General features: G+C 56.5%; 1 protein-coding gene across 1 annotated transcript in view; it reads left to right on the top strand.

The window, feature by feature from the left end:
* Nucleotides 1-14,575, top strand: part of C11H6orf132 (chromosome 11 C6orf132 homolog) — a 27,946-nt gene extending 13,371 nt beyond the window's left edge. The window contains exons 3-5 of the mRNA XM_032649505.1: nucleotides 6,563-6,638; nucleotides 8,702-11,885; nucleotides 12,519-14,575. Of these exons, the coding sequence (XP_032505396.1) occupies nucleotides 6,563-6,638; nucleotides 8,702-11,885; nucleotides 12,519-12,636 (3,378 nt within the window). The 3' untranslated portion in view covers nucleotides 12,637-14,575. The remainder of the gene's footprint in view (nucleotides 1-6,562; nucleotides 6,639-8,701; nucleotides 11,886-12,518) is intronic.

Below are 14,575 nucleotides of genomic sequence, written 5' to 3'. Positions count from 1 at the left end.
TTACTCCTGACTCAGGTCGTAAGATACAAAGCAGCCCCGATATCCTTCATCACCGGCTCCTGGGTTGAGGGGAGTCTGACTCCTCTCCCTTAGGCTCTGGGCTGGATCCTTTGCTTTCTTCTAGCTGGGGCAGGAGGCCGGGAGAATGAGAGGCAGGAGGACAGAATTGTGGGTTCACACGTAGACACACGTGCGCACACCCTGACCCCAGCCCCACCGAGTTGGGGCAGGGGTGGGGAGCTGGGTCGAGGCCAAGCCCTGCCTGACACTGTCCTAACCAGCTGGGCCTTGCCCCTCCCTCTCCTCCCTTCCCACACTCAGGGGGCACCTCCCAGGCCAGGCCACCCTGGGGCAGGGGAGGCTCAAGGCAGCGATGCCCACGACAGGCCCATGTTCTTCCTTGAGCGCCGTCCAGGCCGGACCGTCTTCTGGGAGCACTGTGGCTGTCAGTACCTCTCAGGAGCCCGCAGAGGGGCTGGTGCGAGAGGGGAGGGCAAGATGAGGTGGAGAAGGGCCACAGCAGGTGCTACTGGCCCCTTCCTGGAGCTTCCTTGCCCTGTTTGAGGTGAAAGTGCAGAGAACAAAGAAATACTTTTCCAGGCAGCCAGCAGCCGGAGGCCAATTATGAAGAGGACCTTGGGATCCCTCAGTGACTGGGATGGGATCTGCATTGATCCTCAGGTAACTGGCACCAGTGCCCGCTCTGCCACTGGGCTGCAGGGTGGCTGAGGGCCAGGCCCTTCCTCTCCCAGGGCCGCTGGCTCCTCACCCACCAGCGGGGGTTATACTGGATGGTCCACTAGGGTCTCCTCAGCTGTGATCTTCTGTGTTAAAATAACTTGCTAACAGAGGGGCAGGAGGTGGGGTCAGCTCCCTGGAGCCCCCCAGAGACTCCAGGCCCTCTGAAAAGGACATGCTTCAGTCACCAGGGCCACCCCGCTTCCTGCTCTGCCAGCTCTGAGGAACTGGATTAGAATTGCAAACTTCAGAGCTGGGGTAGGGGCGGACCTTAGTGCTCATCAGGACGAGAAAACTGAGGCCCAGGGAGGGGATGGTCCTGCCCAGGCCACACAGATCAAAGGAGGTGGAGACAGGACCCAAGCCCAGGTCTCCTCCTCTCAATCCAGTCCTGTCTCCACCACGTGGGCCTGGGCTGAGTCGGGGAAGGATCCTTTCTCCCCACTTCCTTCTACCTCCAAGGGGGAACCCGGCCCAGAGTTCAAGCCAGAGCCTGTCCCTAGCTTTTGAGAGCTGATCTGGTGGAACAACTGGTGGAAGGAAGGTCATACTTTTCTCTGGGGCTGCCTCTTGCCCTACCCTAGTCTGAGCCCAGCCATCTCCAGGGCGATGCATATGAGGAGTTAAAAATTAAATGCCAACGTGGCAAATATGGGGAAACTGGCTGGACAGGTCCCCTGGGCTGCTGCAGGCGGTGAGAGCTCCCTGGGTCACCCCACCCTCTGAGTCAGGCAGGCCTGGCAGTGCCTGGGGAGGTGTCAGCCTGGGTTCCGGGCAGGAAGCCTGACTGTCTGGACCCTGCCCTCCTTGAAACGCAAAGATGCAGCCCAAGTCAGCCGGATTTCTCCTTCCCACTTTTCCACCCCATCCCCCGCCGTGGGAGCTCATCTCTGAACTCAAGGCCCAGGCTCCCTTTGGGGTTGGGGTTTGAGCTCCTTAGGGTGAGCTGGGAAGGGCAGTCCTTATTGGCTTTCGAGTGATTCGCGTGGCTGACGTTAGCTGGGAGGGCTGTCAGGTGGGGGAAGCTCCATGCGTTCCTGGGGGGTGGGTGTCAGAAGCTTGCAGCCAGTGTACGGATGGAGCACCCTCTCCCCACCATAGCCACCCCCGCCTCTGCCCACCTGGCTCCTCCTCCATGGTGGAGGTCTCAGCCTGAACCTCCAAAGCTCCACCCACACCCTTATCCTTATCCACGCATGGCCACCCCTTGGGCTCAGGGATGTGCACCCCCAGCTTGGGCTGCCCTCAGGACTGACTGGGAAAGAAGCTCTAGACATGGGCTCAGGGCCATTTAAATGGGGGATTCTAGGGACCTTGGTGCCTGGAGCAGGGTCAAGAACGGGGTGTTGTGGGCTCTTAGGGCATGTCCCTTTGATCCCATGGACTCCTTGCCCTAAAGGGAACCAGAGCAGGGCCCTCTGTAGCTCAGAGTCCAGGGCAGGACCCTGAAACGAGGGTCTAAGAGCAATTCTGGGATGGCAGGCTGGTCCAGAGGAAGACGGCCTTGTTGGTGGAATTCTCTGTTCCCCAGGAAGGGGGTATGAGCTGTGGCAGAGGGTGGAGGGCAGGGCGGGGAAGTAATGGGGCTTTTTTTTTCTTTTTTTTGCGGTATGCGGGCCTCTTACTGTTGTGGCCTCTCCCGTTGTGGATCACAGGCTCCGGACGCACAGGCTCAGTGGCCATGGCTCACGGGCCCAGCCGCTCCGCGGCATGTGGGATCTTCCCGGACCAGGGCGCGAACCCGTGTCCCCTGCATCGGCAGGCGGCCACTCAACCACTGCGCCACCAGGGAAGCCCTGGAGCTCTTCTTTTTTAATGCTCACTGGTTCCCAGCTTCAGAGAAGCTGCTGTGTGGGGGTCACACTCTGTACCCTCACGCTGCCCCGCGAAGCCAGGAAACAACTAACCGGCTGGGCTTCACCCCGCTGGGGACACTGGGTGCCTGGAGGGGTTTCCTGTGGCTCTCACTCTGGGGGCCTGTCCCCCTGCTCCCCCAGCCTACAGCAGTGTCCCCAGCCGTGCCTGGCTCTGACTCTGACTCAGGGTCATTTCCCTCACCCCCTGCAGCTCCACACCTCACCCTGAGGTGCCGCAGCCAGGCTACTGGAGGAATCTGGTGAGGAAGTTTGCATTCCACAATGTGTCAGTAAGGCACCGAGCTGGCCTGTGTCCAAGGCAACCGTGTGTGGCCCATTGGCCAAGCTCCTGGTGACCCACCCTTGGGGGTTGCCTGGGTTCTGAAGAATCCCAGGCATGAGCACGTGTGTGTCCCAGTCCCAGGGAGGCCAAGGGGGCAGGGCTGGGCCCCTCGGTGGGGTAAGGCTGTCCCCTGAGCCCTTGGTGGTGCAGCAGGGGGCTAGCAATGGGCTCTGACCCCCTGTAACATTAAGGGGGAGACAACCTCATCCTGAATAGTGAATGCTTTCCTCCCTTCCTCTTTCCTTCCTCCTTCTCTTCAACTCTGAAATGTCTGTGGTTGAAAGGGCAGTAGGAGATTCCCGGCTGCCTGACCCTGACTACGGGGAAGCACCCATGTATCTCTTCAGGTCCAGCTGGGCAGACACGTCCCGGGAGCTGTGCCCAGGCAGAGTGTCCATGGACTCAGGCCACTGCTCACCTACTGAGCTTTGTTAGGGCCTGAGGGCCAGGAGCCCGGGGAAATGTCCTTCCTTGAGTGCTTCTCTGCAGGATCTATCTAGGTGTGGGGTATCACAACAAACCTAAGGGAGGTGGGATCAACCCCATCTTACAGATGAGAAAACTGAGCCTCAAAAGGCGAGAGGGGGGCACACTTCCTGACCACTGACCTTGTGTCCGATTCTGTCTTTGAGATGATGGAGTTAAATTAAGATTGCCCATCTGGGGACTTCCCTGGCTGTCCAGTGGTTAAAACTGTACATTTCCAGTGCAGGTTTGATCCCCGGTGTGGGAACTAAGATCCCACATGCCACGCGGTGTGGTTAAAAAAAAAAAAAAAAAAAAAAATTGCCAATTTGGTCTGCCTGCCTATAAAATCCATGCCATTTCTTCTTGATTACAAGAATTAAAAAAAAAAAACAAAACTACGTACTGTGTGCTTTTTTAAATTATGAAGGAAACAGAAATTCATTGTTAAGAACTGAACATAGAGACAAGTATAAGGAAGAAAATATATATAAATATTCTTGGAACGGCACTTCTGCCCCCAGCCTCCCTGCCAGCTAATCACTGCTGGGTGACTTTTCAATATATGAGGCTGTGAGGGATTTTAAAGGGCTGCTTGACTGAGCTGGGGAGCTGGTTTGCACCCCTCTGTGAGGTGACCAGTGATCTTAGCTTTTGGGTGTTGTCTGGGTGTAGGGACACAGAAGGCCTGAGGCCCAGTTCCATGGGGAATGCCCCATCTGGCAGGGCCAGGGCTGGACTCTACCCCAGGCACTGAGCAAGGGCTGCTCTGTGGCAGCAGTGCCGGGAGTGGCCGTGGCTTCAGTAGTTATGGTGTGCGGGCTCAGTAGTTTTGGCCTGTGGGCTCTAGAGCTCAGGCTCAGTAGTTGTGGCGCACGGGCTTAGTTGCTCTGCGGCATGTGGGATCTTCCCGGACCAGGGCTCGAACCCGTGTCCCCTGCATTGACAGGTGGATTCTTAACCACTGCGACACCAGGGAAGTCCCCAAAATTCTTTAAGAACAAGAAGATGGGTTGTTTGTTGCCCTCAAATGGCCAGAGAGTAATTCTGAGATTGCCCTTGGTAACCCAGGGTCTTGTGGATATTTCTGAAACATCTACCTTGAATCCCCCTTCTTATATATTAAACCATTAAGTCTAGAGAGTTCGCACCATCAGCGAGTAACAACTTGGCTTACTATGTGTCCCGCTTTGGGGGATTCGTGTAAAACATGTCCCTGGGCTCCAAGGAGCAACCACATCTTATTGGAGGAACTGGGGTAATATCTAGAGAGCAAACAGAAGTCCTCCCTATGGGGCTTGGCTATGGGCTGCTCTGAACAGGGTAGGTCAGTGTGGGCTGGTGCAGACAAGGGATGGCTCCTTAGGAATAACAACAAGAGCTAACATTTATTGGGCTTTCACTACATGCCAGGAGCTAAGTGCTTTTTGTGTATTGCATCGCTTAATCCTCACAGCTTCCCTAGAATAGGTAAATTCTATTTTCATCACAGTTGCATAGTCAGGGAACCTGAGAGTTTACGTCACTGGCACAGTCATACAGCTAGTAGGTGGCAGAGCCGGAATTCAAATCCAGACAGTCTGGCTTCAGAGCTTCCCCTTCCCTGCTACCATCTTTCTAGAGGGGCTCAGCTAATCCTTGCAGGATGAGAGACTTAGACTTTAAAGAAGCAAAATACCCAGGGGTGGGAGCTCCACAGACCTGGGTTTGACGGCACTGGTCATACGACTATAGATAACTTACCAAACATTTCTGAGCTTCCGCGGTCTCTGACAAATGGGGATAGCTTCTTCACAGAGTGGTGTGACGGCGATCATATGTTTAGAGCACAGAGCAGTGGGTGGTATTGTTAGAAATGGAGGGTGGGAAGAGGAGCACAGCCTGACCAACACCCAGCGTCAGGGATGAACGTGAACCAGATGTGTGGGTTGGAAGGATCCTGGGGAGGGAGTTGGTCCAGCTGGAATGCAGGATGGCTGTAACAGGTGAGTGGAAATAAACGTTGGCTGGGAAGGATGAGGCCAGGGTGTTGAGGACCTTGAAAGTGACCATAAAATGCTCCACAGCTCCTCCAAAGGACAGGTGTGTGGACGTTGTTGACATATGGAAATGTGTGTTTGGGGAAAAGAAAAAAAGAATGTAAAATAGTATGTACAAACCGACAGCTGTATAAACGCATTATGGTCTCCACCTTCCACAGCTCCAGTTCACCACTTTTTACTTAGGTACTTTTCTGTAAATACCTAATGAAAGCTAAGCGTGAACAGGAGGCCAGGCTGAGGGGTTTGGCTTTTTATCTTGTGGCCATCCCTGGGGAGTCACGCAGAATTTTTTTGTTTGTTCTGTTCTAACTGAGATACAATTTATATACAGTTGATTCTCATTATTTGCGGATTCTGTATCTGCAAATTCGCCTACTTGCTAAAATTTATTTGTAACCCCCCACATCAGTACTCAAGATGCTCTGGACATACGCAGAGTAGTGAAAAATTTGGGTCACCTGATGCACACGGGCCCTGCTGAGGTCGAACAAGACACTTTGCTTTCTTGTTTCAGCCCTCATGCGGTAAATAAGCGTCCTTTTCTATTTAGTGCCATGTTTTTTCATATTTCTTTGCTTTTTGTTGTTGATTTTGCTATTTAAAATGGTCCCCAAGCATAGGGCTGATGTGCCGTCTGACATCCCTACATGCGAGGAGGCTAGGTGAGGTGCCTCTATGTGCGTTATGTAAGCTCCGAAGGTGTGAGTTATGGTGCTGTTGGCCATGAGTTCAGTGTCAGTGAGTCAACAATAGATATTAAATAAGGTCTCTTTAAACAGAAACAGGCATAAAACAAAGTTATGTATTGATCAGCTGATGAAGGTGCCTTGACCAAGGTTTACAGGAACCTAACCCTCGGGCATTTCCCTCGGGCATTTTGATCCAGTTTTTGCTAATTGGGTGTTCGCAGCAACTTTATAGACCCTAACTACCGCGAATAACAAGACTCGACTATATCATAAAATTCACCCTTTTAAACGAGCCCTTTTATATTTTAGTATACTCACAAGGTTGTGCAACCATCACTGTGGATTTTCCAGCAATAAAATGGTCTCACGAGTAGCGATTTAAGAACCATATGTCTTTCCCTGTCCCCTAACTGTTCTGCTCTCTTTCAGGATGCCCAGGAGAACCATGGACTGGCTGTGCCCACCCCCTCTGTCCCAGACAACTTTGCAGACCAACAAATGACAGGTAAGAGGACCCTAAGCTTGGGGCTTGTCCATCTTTCTTTTTTTCCTCCTTAAGCCCAAGCATCTGGTCCCCCCTCCCCAGCTGGTGAGAAAGCTGGAGTCCCCGGGCCTCTTGGCTGCTGGCTGTTGTGGGTGGGAGATGAGGAGAGCCACGGTTGGCTAAGGCCCAGTGGGGGAAGGATGGTGAGGGCCGAGGCCAGAGCAGGAACAAGTTCAGCGTGAGTGGTAGAGAGAACCCCGGAGTCAGGCAGACCTGGCTTCGAGTCCCAGCTCCCCTGTATACTAGCTTCGCTCCCTGGGGCAAATCACGTAACCCCTTGCACCTCCGTATCTTCCAATGAGCCACGGGCAAGACAATTCCAGTTCTGGAAGAGTAAACTAAGTACTGGATGGGATGCAAGTCACTTCTTGTCATACCCTGCTCAAAACCCTCCAGTGACTTCCCTTGTCACCCAGTGGAAGGGTTCTTGCCAGGACCGCCAGAATCTGGCCCTACCTGGCCTCATCTCCTGCTGGCTTTCCCGTCTCCTTGCTGCTCCTTCAATATCCAGGCACATTTCCACCCTCAGGTCTTTGCGCTGCAGTTCCCACTGCCCTGACAGTTCTTTGCCTGCACGTGTGCACAGCTCTCGCCTCCCTCTTTCCCTCTTTTCCTCTTTGCTCCAGTGTCACCTTCTCAGCCAGGTCTTCCCTGACCACCCTAGTCACATTGCACCCCTACCACCCCTCCTGGGTTTCCCGCATATTACTCATCACCTAATGTGGTAGTAATTTACTAATATATTATGTTTATTGTCTGTCCCATTGCCCCATTAAAGCACAAGCTCCACGAGAGCCAGTATTTTGACTATTTTTTGGTTTGTCTTTTACTCAATGTGCTCAATGGGTGCTCAATGGGTGTTGGTTTCCACCCCCCCCTACTCTCTGTATGGCATTTGTTTTGAAGTCAGACAGCTGGGAGGAGCCCTTCAGAGCTGCACATTCCCAGGTTTGTTTCTCTCTGCCCTAGAAATTGAGAGGAGGAGAGGTGAAGGACAGGTACCCCTCAGAGAGAAGTAATCAGGGCATCCTGGTGGCCTGCAGACAATAGGGAGGGGGCAGGGGCTGGGGCCAAGAAGGGAGGGATGTGAGCCGCTGGGGCCAGGGGGGCTCAGCATCTCTCTGGTGCCTCGATCGTCCAGGTCACCTCATTTCCACAGACCCCCATCCATCCTGCAGTCCAGAATCTGTTCCAGAAGTTCTCTATGAGGTGGAAAGCTGGGTTCTTGGTAGATTCAGGATCTTTAGAAAGCAGGAGGTGCTCATGCAAATTTCTCCCTCCCAAACTTTCACCCAGACTTCCTTACTGAGGTCTCCAGGCCCCCACCCCCATCCATGACTTCCTATCTCTGCCACCTTCCCTGTCTGTCTTACGGCTGAATGAAAAGGTAAGCACAGGTGGTAGTAGTCAAAGCAATTACCATTTGTTAAGCACCTACTATGGGCCTAGCACCTGATGAGCTCTTGCCGTGCATTTACATGAATTCTCTTGCTTAATCCTCCAACAGCTTTATGAGGTAGGTGCTGACGTCGTTCCCATTTTTCAGATGATGAAACTGAGGCTCAGCAAGGTTAATGAGTGTGTCTCAGGTTACACATTTAGTAAGTGGAAGAGCCAGGATTTGAACCCTGGCCTTTCTGGCTTTGTACCAGCCAAGGCACCTGTAAGAAACACTTGGTGCCCTTGAAGGGCCTAACTGAAGAGAGTTTAGTAAAGGGATTATATACAGGACTGTGAGCGGGGCAGAGAAGGGTGAGCCTCGGGAGCTTATGGAGATTTAGCACAGGCTCCAGAGGCTGTGCCAGGGACAGGCAGGGGCCCCTCCCCAGAAAGAAGAGGGTCACTCCCAGGAGAGCTCAGGAGACTCGAGACATGGCTGCTCCTCACGTGCTGTTCAAAAGGAAAGACATGACACCGGCCAGCTACTCCCTCAGGAGCCCACCCCGCCCTGCCCTGGGCACTCAGAGATGGGCAAGCCCGGCTGCCTTCTCGCCCTTCTCATCTCTGCCTCTCCCTCCTTGCAGGCAGCAAGCTTATCAATGGCAACCTCCGATTATACAGCTCTGTGGGGGACCTGAGGCCTGGGCAGTATGGCCAAGACTTGCTCATCCCCCCGCCGCCCCCGGGCCCAGCCCCGGCACCACCCTCAGACGCTCCGCAGCCTCAAGAGGAGCCCTCGCCACCACCTCCACCTTCCATGGCTCCCCCGCCTCCCCCGCTGCTGCTGGAACCCCCGTCCCCGCCCAGCATGGCTCCACCTCTGCCCCCAGTAATGGGGGCCCTATCCACTGCACCCCGCCTTCCCTCCCCATCCACACCCACCCCTCCGGACTTCATTCCCCCTGCGCCCCCCCTACCCCTTTTGCCAGCCCCGGCTCCCCCAGCTCCAGTGTCTCCTCGTACACCGGGGACTCACCCCTTCCCCGCTGTGGGTGTCACCAAGTGGAAATCAGAGGTAGCGCTGAGTGACAGGCAGCCAGAGGTCCCCAGAGGCAGCCCCCCCGGGAGCCCTGCTGAGCCCAAGGGGAGCCTCCTGGGACCGGAGACCCACCTCACCTTCCCCAGCTCGCTCAAGGTGCCTCCCCCAACCCCAGTCAGGTCTTCATCCATCTCCTCTCAGGAAGCACAAGGGGCTCTTCCTGAGGAAAGAGAGGCCACCAAGAAGGCCCCCAGTCGACTCCCACTGCCTCCCAGCTTTCACATCCGCCCCGCGTCCCAGGTCTACCCCGACAGGGCCACTGAACCAGACCATCCCGAGGAGCCCAGGGCTACGGCACCAGCCAGTCCGAGGCCGGGCCAGTCCCAGGCCTGGACAAGTGAACAAGCCGAGACTCCACCTGCAGCCTCTCCCCTGCCCCCTCCTCCACTCCCACCCCCTCCCCCGGCACCCCCCCTGCCCCCAGCTGCCCCTCCTTTGCCATCTGCTGAGAAGGCAGCCCCTCCCCCGGCTGGGGTTATGAAAAGACCCAAGTCCAGCTCTCCTGCTCCCAAACCCAAACTTGACCCCCCCAGCCCAGAGGACACAGCCTCTTCAGAGTCCGTGGACTGGTGGGATCCCAGCCAGATGGCAAAGCTGCGGAACGAGCTGTCAGCCTATCTCTGTGGCTCCAGGAGAGAGGACCGGTTTGCCAGTCATAGACCAGGCCCAACTGCATCCTCTCAGGGAAAGGAGAGTCAGAAGGGCCCCAGCCTGCCAGAGAAGGAGGCGCCCCCAAGTGTTCCTGAGGAGAGTCCTTGCAGCCAGCCAGAGAGGAAGGCTGCCACCAGCCTGACCCTCCCTCCTTTGGACTACATCCCCCAAGACTCGCCAACTCCTAGCATCCGGCAAATCCGGAATAAGTTGGAGGCCCAGCTTTCCTCATCAGCAGAGAAGGAAGCCAAGCCCAGCAGAGGGTCTCTGCCTCCCAAACCTCAGCTAGAAGGGGTAAGAATCTTTGAAAACAGGGCTGATAATGGCAAATTCTCCAAGCCCGCGGCCAAGAATCTGCCACCTCTATCCACCACCCCTCTGCCAACCACACCACTCCAGTCCAAGGCCACGCCTGGACCAGCCATACCACCCAGGGCCACACCTGAGCCAGCCACACCTGGACCAGCCACACCACCCAAGGCCACACCTGAGCCAGCCACACCTGGACCAGCCACACCACCCAAGGCCACACCTGAGCCAGCCACACCTGGACCAGCCACACCACCCAAGGCCACACCTGAGCCAGCCACACCTGGACCAGCCACACCACCCAAGGCCACACCTGAGCCAGCCACACCTGGACCAGCCGCACCACCCAAAGCCACACCTGAGCCAGCCACACCTGGACCAGCTGCACCACTCAAGGCCACACCTCTGCCCACCACATCATCCCAACTGATAGCAGAGAAGAACCTAGTCCCAGCTGGGCAGTGGGAGAAGCCAGAACCTCAAGAAGTTGCAGTGCCCTCCAAGCCAGAGGCAGGAGGGTGCTCCTCAGAGACCAGTAAGCCTACACAGGGAGCCCTCTCATCTCCAGCCCTCCCCGCAAAGATATCCCCTGGCCGAGAAGAGGTGCCATTTCTCTATAAGCCCCATCGCAGCCAGAACATCCCCAGCAGAGATGTGGCCGTGGTGACGCCCACCCTGTCCAGAGGAGAGGCTGTAGGGTCATGGGAGCCTGTGGAGGTGAAGGAGCCCCGGAGGCTGCCAGCCAACCCCCCTGCCTCAGCCCAGCCTGCTGAGGAAGTCCTCAGGCATCCAGTGACAGGGCAGGTGGTGGAGCAGGGCTCCCCGATGGCTCTGCTCCTTGCAGCCAGGCAGAGGGCGCAGAAGGGGAGGTCCAGAGGGGCTGCCCTGGGCCAGTCCTCCCTGCCAGGGAGTCTCCGTGGCCACAGCCAGCCCGGGGCAGGCTCTGACACCATCTTCTACAACGACGGCCAGCCCAACTCCTTCACAGTGGTCCCCAAGGTACCCAAGGAGACTGAGAAGGACCCCCAGCTAACCTTGCCAGGACAGCCCAAGGTACCCAGTCAGTGGAAGCCCCAGCCCCGCAGAGACCCAGAGGGCACGGAGCCCAGCCGCGGGTACAGCTGGACAAAGACGGAGCCGCAGGCCCCCGTGGCTTGGGAAAGACCAGTGCCCTCCAGCCTCCCCCAGGGCCGCCTGCTGCCCAAGTCCTCCTCTTCCCCTCCTTCTCCTTCCCACAAGAGGGAGGAGGAGTTCAACCTTGAGGTCATCCCACCGCCACCAGAATTCAGCAATTACCCTGAGCCCTCGCCCCGCGCCCTGCAGTATCTGGGGCGCCGGGGCTCCCCTCACCAGAACAACTTCTCAGACTTGGGGCAGCTCGCGGACGCGGGCCCCGCTCACGGCTCCTCGCGCTTTTCCGCCAGTGCGGGCCCCACCGGGGCCGCCATGGGCCTGGACCGTTTCTCGGGCGGGGGCCGTTCGCTTATCAAGAAGCGCATGTACGTCGTCGGGGAGACCCACCGCAGCCCCAGGCTGCCCCGGGGCAGCACTGGCCGCAGCCCGACCTCCCCTAGCTGCTTCGGGCCACATCCCAGAGGGCCTTTCGCAGCGCCCGGAGGCCTGGAGATGCGGCGCGTCAACTCGACGGGCCGCGCGCCCCTCGCCGGCCTGCACGCGCGGAATATGCCCCTGGAGGGCGGCCCCCGCGGAGAGGCCAAGTACAAAGCGCCCGGCGGCGGCGACTGCGGCTGCGCCCCGGCTACCCGCAGGTGAGTTGCGGGCCAGGGTGATGGCGGGAGCCTGGGCTGGGAAGCCAGGGGAGAGGGAGGCTCTCCCCTGGACCACGGGGGAGCTGGCCAGGCCACGGCCATCAGTCTGGGACATTTGGTTTTCTCCCCTCTGGCTCTCAGGGCAGAGAGAAGGGGGAGGGAGGCACACTTCGCCTGGAGAGGGCGCCTTTCGCGCTTCCTTTATCTGCTTCCTTATATCCCGTTATCTCCTTTGTTTTCTCTTTCCCTCTCCTCCTGCTTTCCCCACCAGCTCCCTCTTCTCTCTCCTCTCTCCCACTCCCTGGAGCCCCAGCGCGGGGTGGGGGGAGACCTGAGTGGTCCTTGGGTGCTGGGATTTCCCATCCTGCAGAGACGCGTCCAGAGCCAGGCTAGGAGGGACGGGTTCTGAGCAGAAGGGTATGAGGCATGTACTCTGGCATCAGGGCCTAGACAGGAGGGAAGCCCTGTGTCTGGTGAGTCAATACTGGGGTCCCACTCTGGGGATGGTGAGCCCTGAGCTTGTGGGGCAGCTCCATCGCACTGAGCCACGTCCTTCCTCTTGTGCCCTGGGGGAGATGGAAGGGGTGTTGGTTAACCAGATATTAACCTCATCTCTCTCCTGCTCCCCACCAGGTCTCCCCACGGCAACCCCCACTACGGAAGCTCCATCAACACATTCACCGTGAGGCCTGGGACCCACCATCCCATCTCCTATGCCTACTCGGGGGCCCATCGGAAGGCCCCATCCTGAGCCCAGGGTTTTCTCAGTTCCTCTCCAAGGGGTTGGATCCAGGCACTTGTTTTTGTGGGGGTGGGAGGGATGCAGCAGGTGTTAAGTAGCCTCACTGAGACACAGAGGAGTCTGTTTCCCAAAGACAGACAGGGGGACAATGAGTGAAGCAGTGGGCCCAGTAAGATTGAACTTCTGTTTCCCAAAGCACTGGTGTGGCTGTGGACTGTCTGCAGATGGGGGTGGGAGGGGGAAGGAGGGAGGAGAGGAGGGACCTTTAAGGAGCTGGAGCCTGAGTTTTCACTGTCTGGTACTATTTGCTTTAGCAAGGCTTATTGAAAGCAGTTTTCCAAGCAAGCCTACTGAGCAGGTTCTAAAAGCAAGGGCTGGAGCGCTTACTCAGAAGGGAACCCATCAGGATGGCTGTGACTGCTGGTCAGGCCCTCATGAAGGGCTGAGGCCCAGCCCTATCTGGGTTGGGGGTGCAGGGTGCTACAGGTTGACCTCCTCAGCCTCCACCAGTCCACCAGTTGCCACTCCCAGAGGCGACACCTGGGGTTCCTAGCATAGAAGCCACATTGAGGTGTGAGCAGGAATATGCATACATAACATGTAGAGAAGGTACTGGAACAAAGTGCTTTGCATTGACCAAGGGTGGGGATAGGGGTACTGGTGGTTCATTTCTCCCTGGCCCTGAGCTACAGGAAGGCCTAGAGAGAGAAGACGTGGCAGGTTTGGGATGGAAGACAGAGGATTAAGGCTTGCTTTTCTATTCAGACCCAGGCAGCCATGATTTGGGGGATCGGGCCCAAGGAGCCAGAAAGCCTGGGGCTTGACACCAAAGGCCTTACCTGGCCAGGTCCTGTATGGGGTTTGGAGGGGCCTCATTCCCGACCACCCCTCCCAACCCCAATACTACAGGTCTCCAATATTACTGAGGCCTTAGAATGTGTAACCAAGATGCCAGAAGGCCTTGTAGAATAGAAGGTGACAGAGATGGGAATAGAGGTCTGAGAGGAGTTTGCTCCAAGTATGGAACGTGTTTTGGAAAGTCAAGAGTGGCAGGACTGGGCCAGTTCAGAGCAGGGGAGCCCTATCGGTAGGGTGACCATTTGTACTTTGCTGGGAAGTCTGGGTTTATGCCTGTTTTCCAGTGAGTGAGAACCCCTTCCAGTTTCAAAAAAGTCCTGGTTTAGATAATATATGCTCACCAGACATATCAGGAAATAATATTCTTTGGTCAATCTTCTGTCTTCAGGTCTTGGTGGGCCGAATTCCTGGGGCCAGGCCAAGGAAGGCTACCTGGGTAAGGAGGAGGGGCAGGGGGTGCCCACCTCAGAGGAGCAGGCTGGTAGGGGCAGCCAGGAAGCAGTTCCCTTTGGGGGCACGATGATGGACCTCTATGATTTGTGCTAACCAGCCAGGGTACCAGGGTGTGGGGATAGCAGATGACCACTTCAGGGAAAGAGAGTGCAGGGGTGGGTGGGCACCCTGATGGGGCAGGATCCGGTTACCTGTGTCTAAGAAGCGAACCCCACCCCAGTGCCAGCACTGGCTCTATATATATGTATGTATTTTCCCTGTACAATGTTTTATAAAAGAGTTCACTAATTTATCTGCTGTGTTAAGGCTTGAGGGGTGGGGTGTGGATTCCCAACTATATCTTGCTCTGGAGTGGGCAGGGAAGGACTGATTCGCTCTTGGCTTGGGAAATAAACAGGCCAGTTTGGATGGCCTCCAGCTCTGTGGCTATGGATTGATGACTGGGAGCTACTGGGATATGATCAGAGGTTGGGGGAACTCGGCAGGGGAAGGCTGAGCACAGGGTGGTGGCTGAACTGGAGCCAGTACGCTGGACCCAACTCTCTCTCTGACCCTTAGGTCTTCTCATTCTCCAAGTCCTTCAAGGGGAAGGAGCAGAGCTGAAGTCTGGTGATAACAAACTGTGCCCTTAAGCAAG

The sequence above is a fragment of the Phocoena sinus genome, chromosome 11, assembly GCF_008692025.1.
Source record: "Phocoena sinus isolate mPhoSin1 chromosome 11, mPhoSin1.pri, whole genome shotgun sequence".
In the NCBI taxonomy this organism is placed as follows: domain Eukaryota; kingdom Metazoa; phylum Chordata; class Mammalia; order Artiodactyla; family Phocoenidae; genus Phocoena; species Phocoena sinus.
This window is presented reverse-complemented; position numbering and strand designations above follow the sequence as displayed.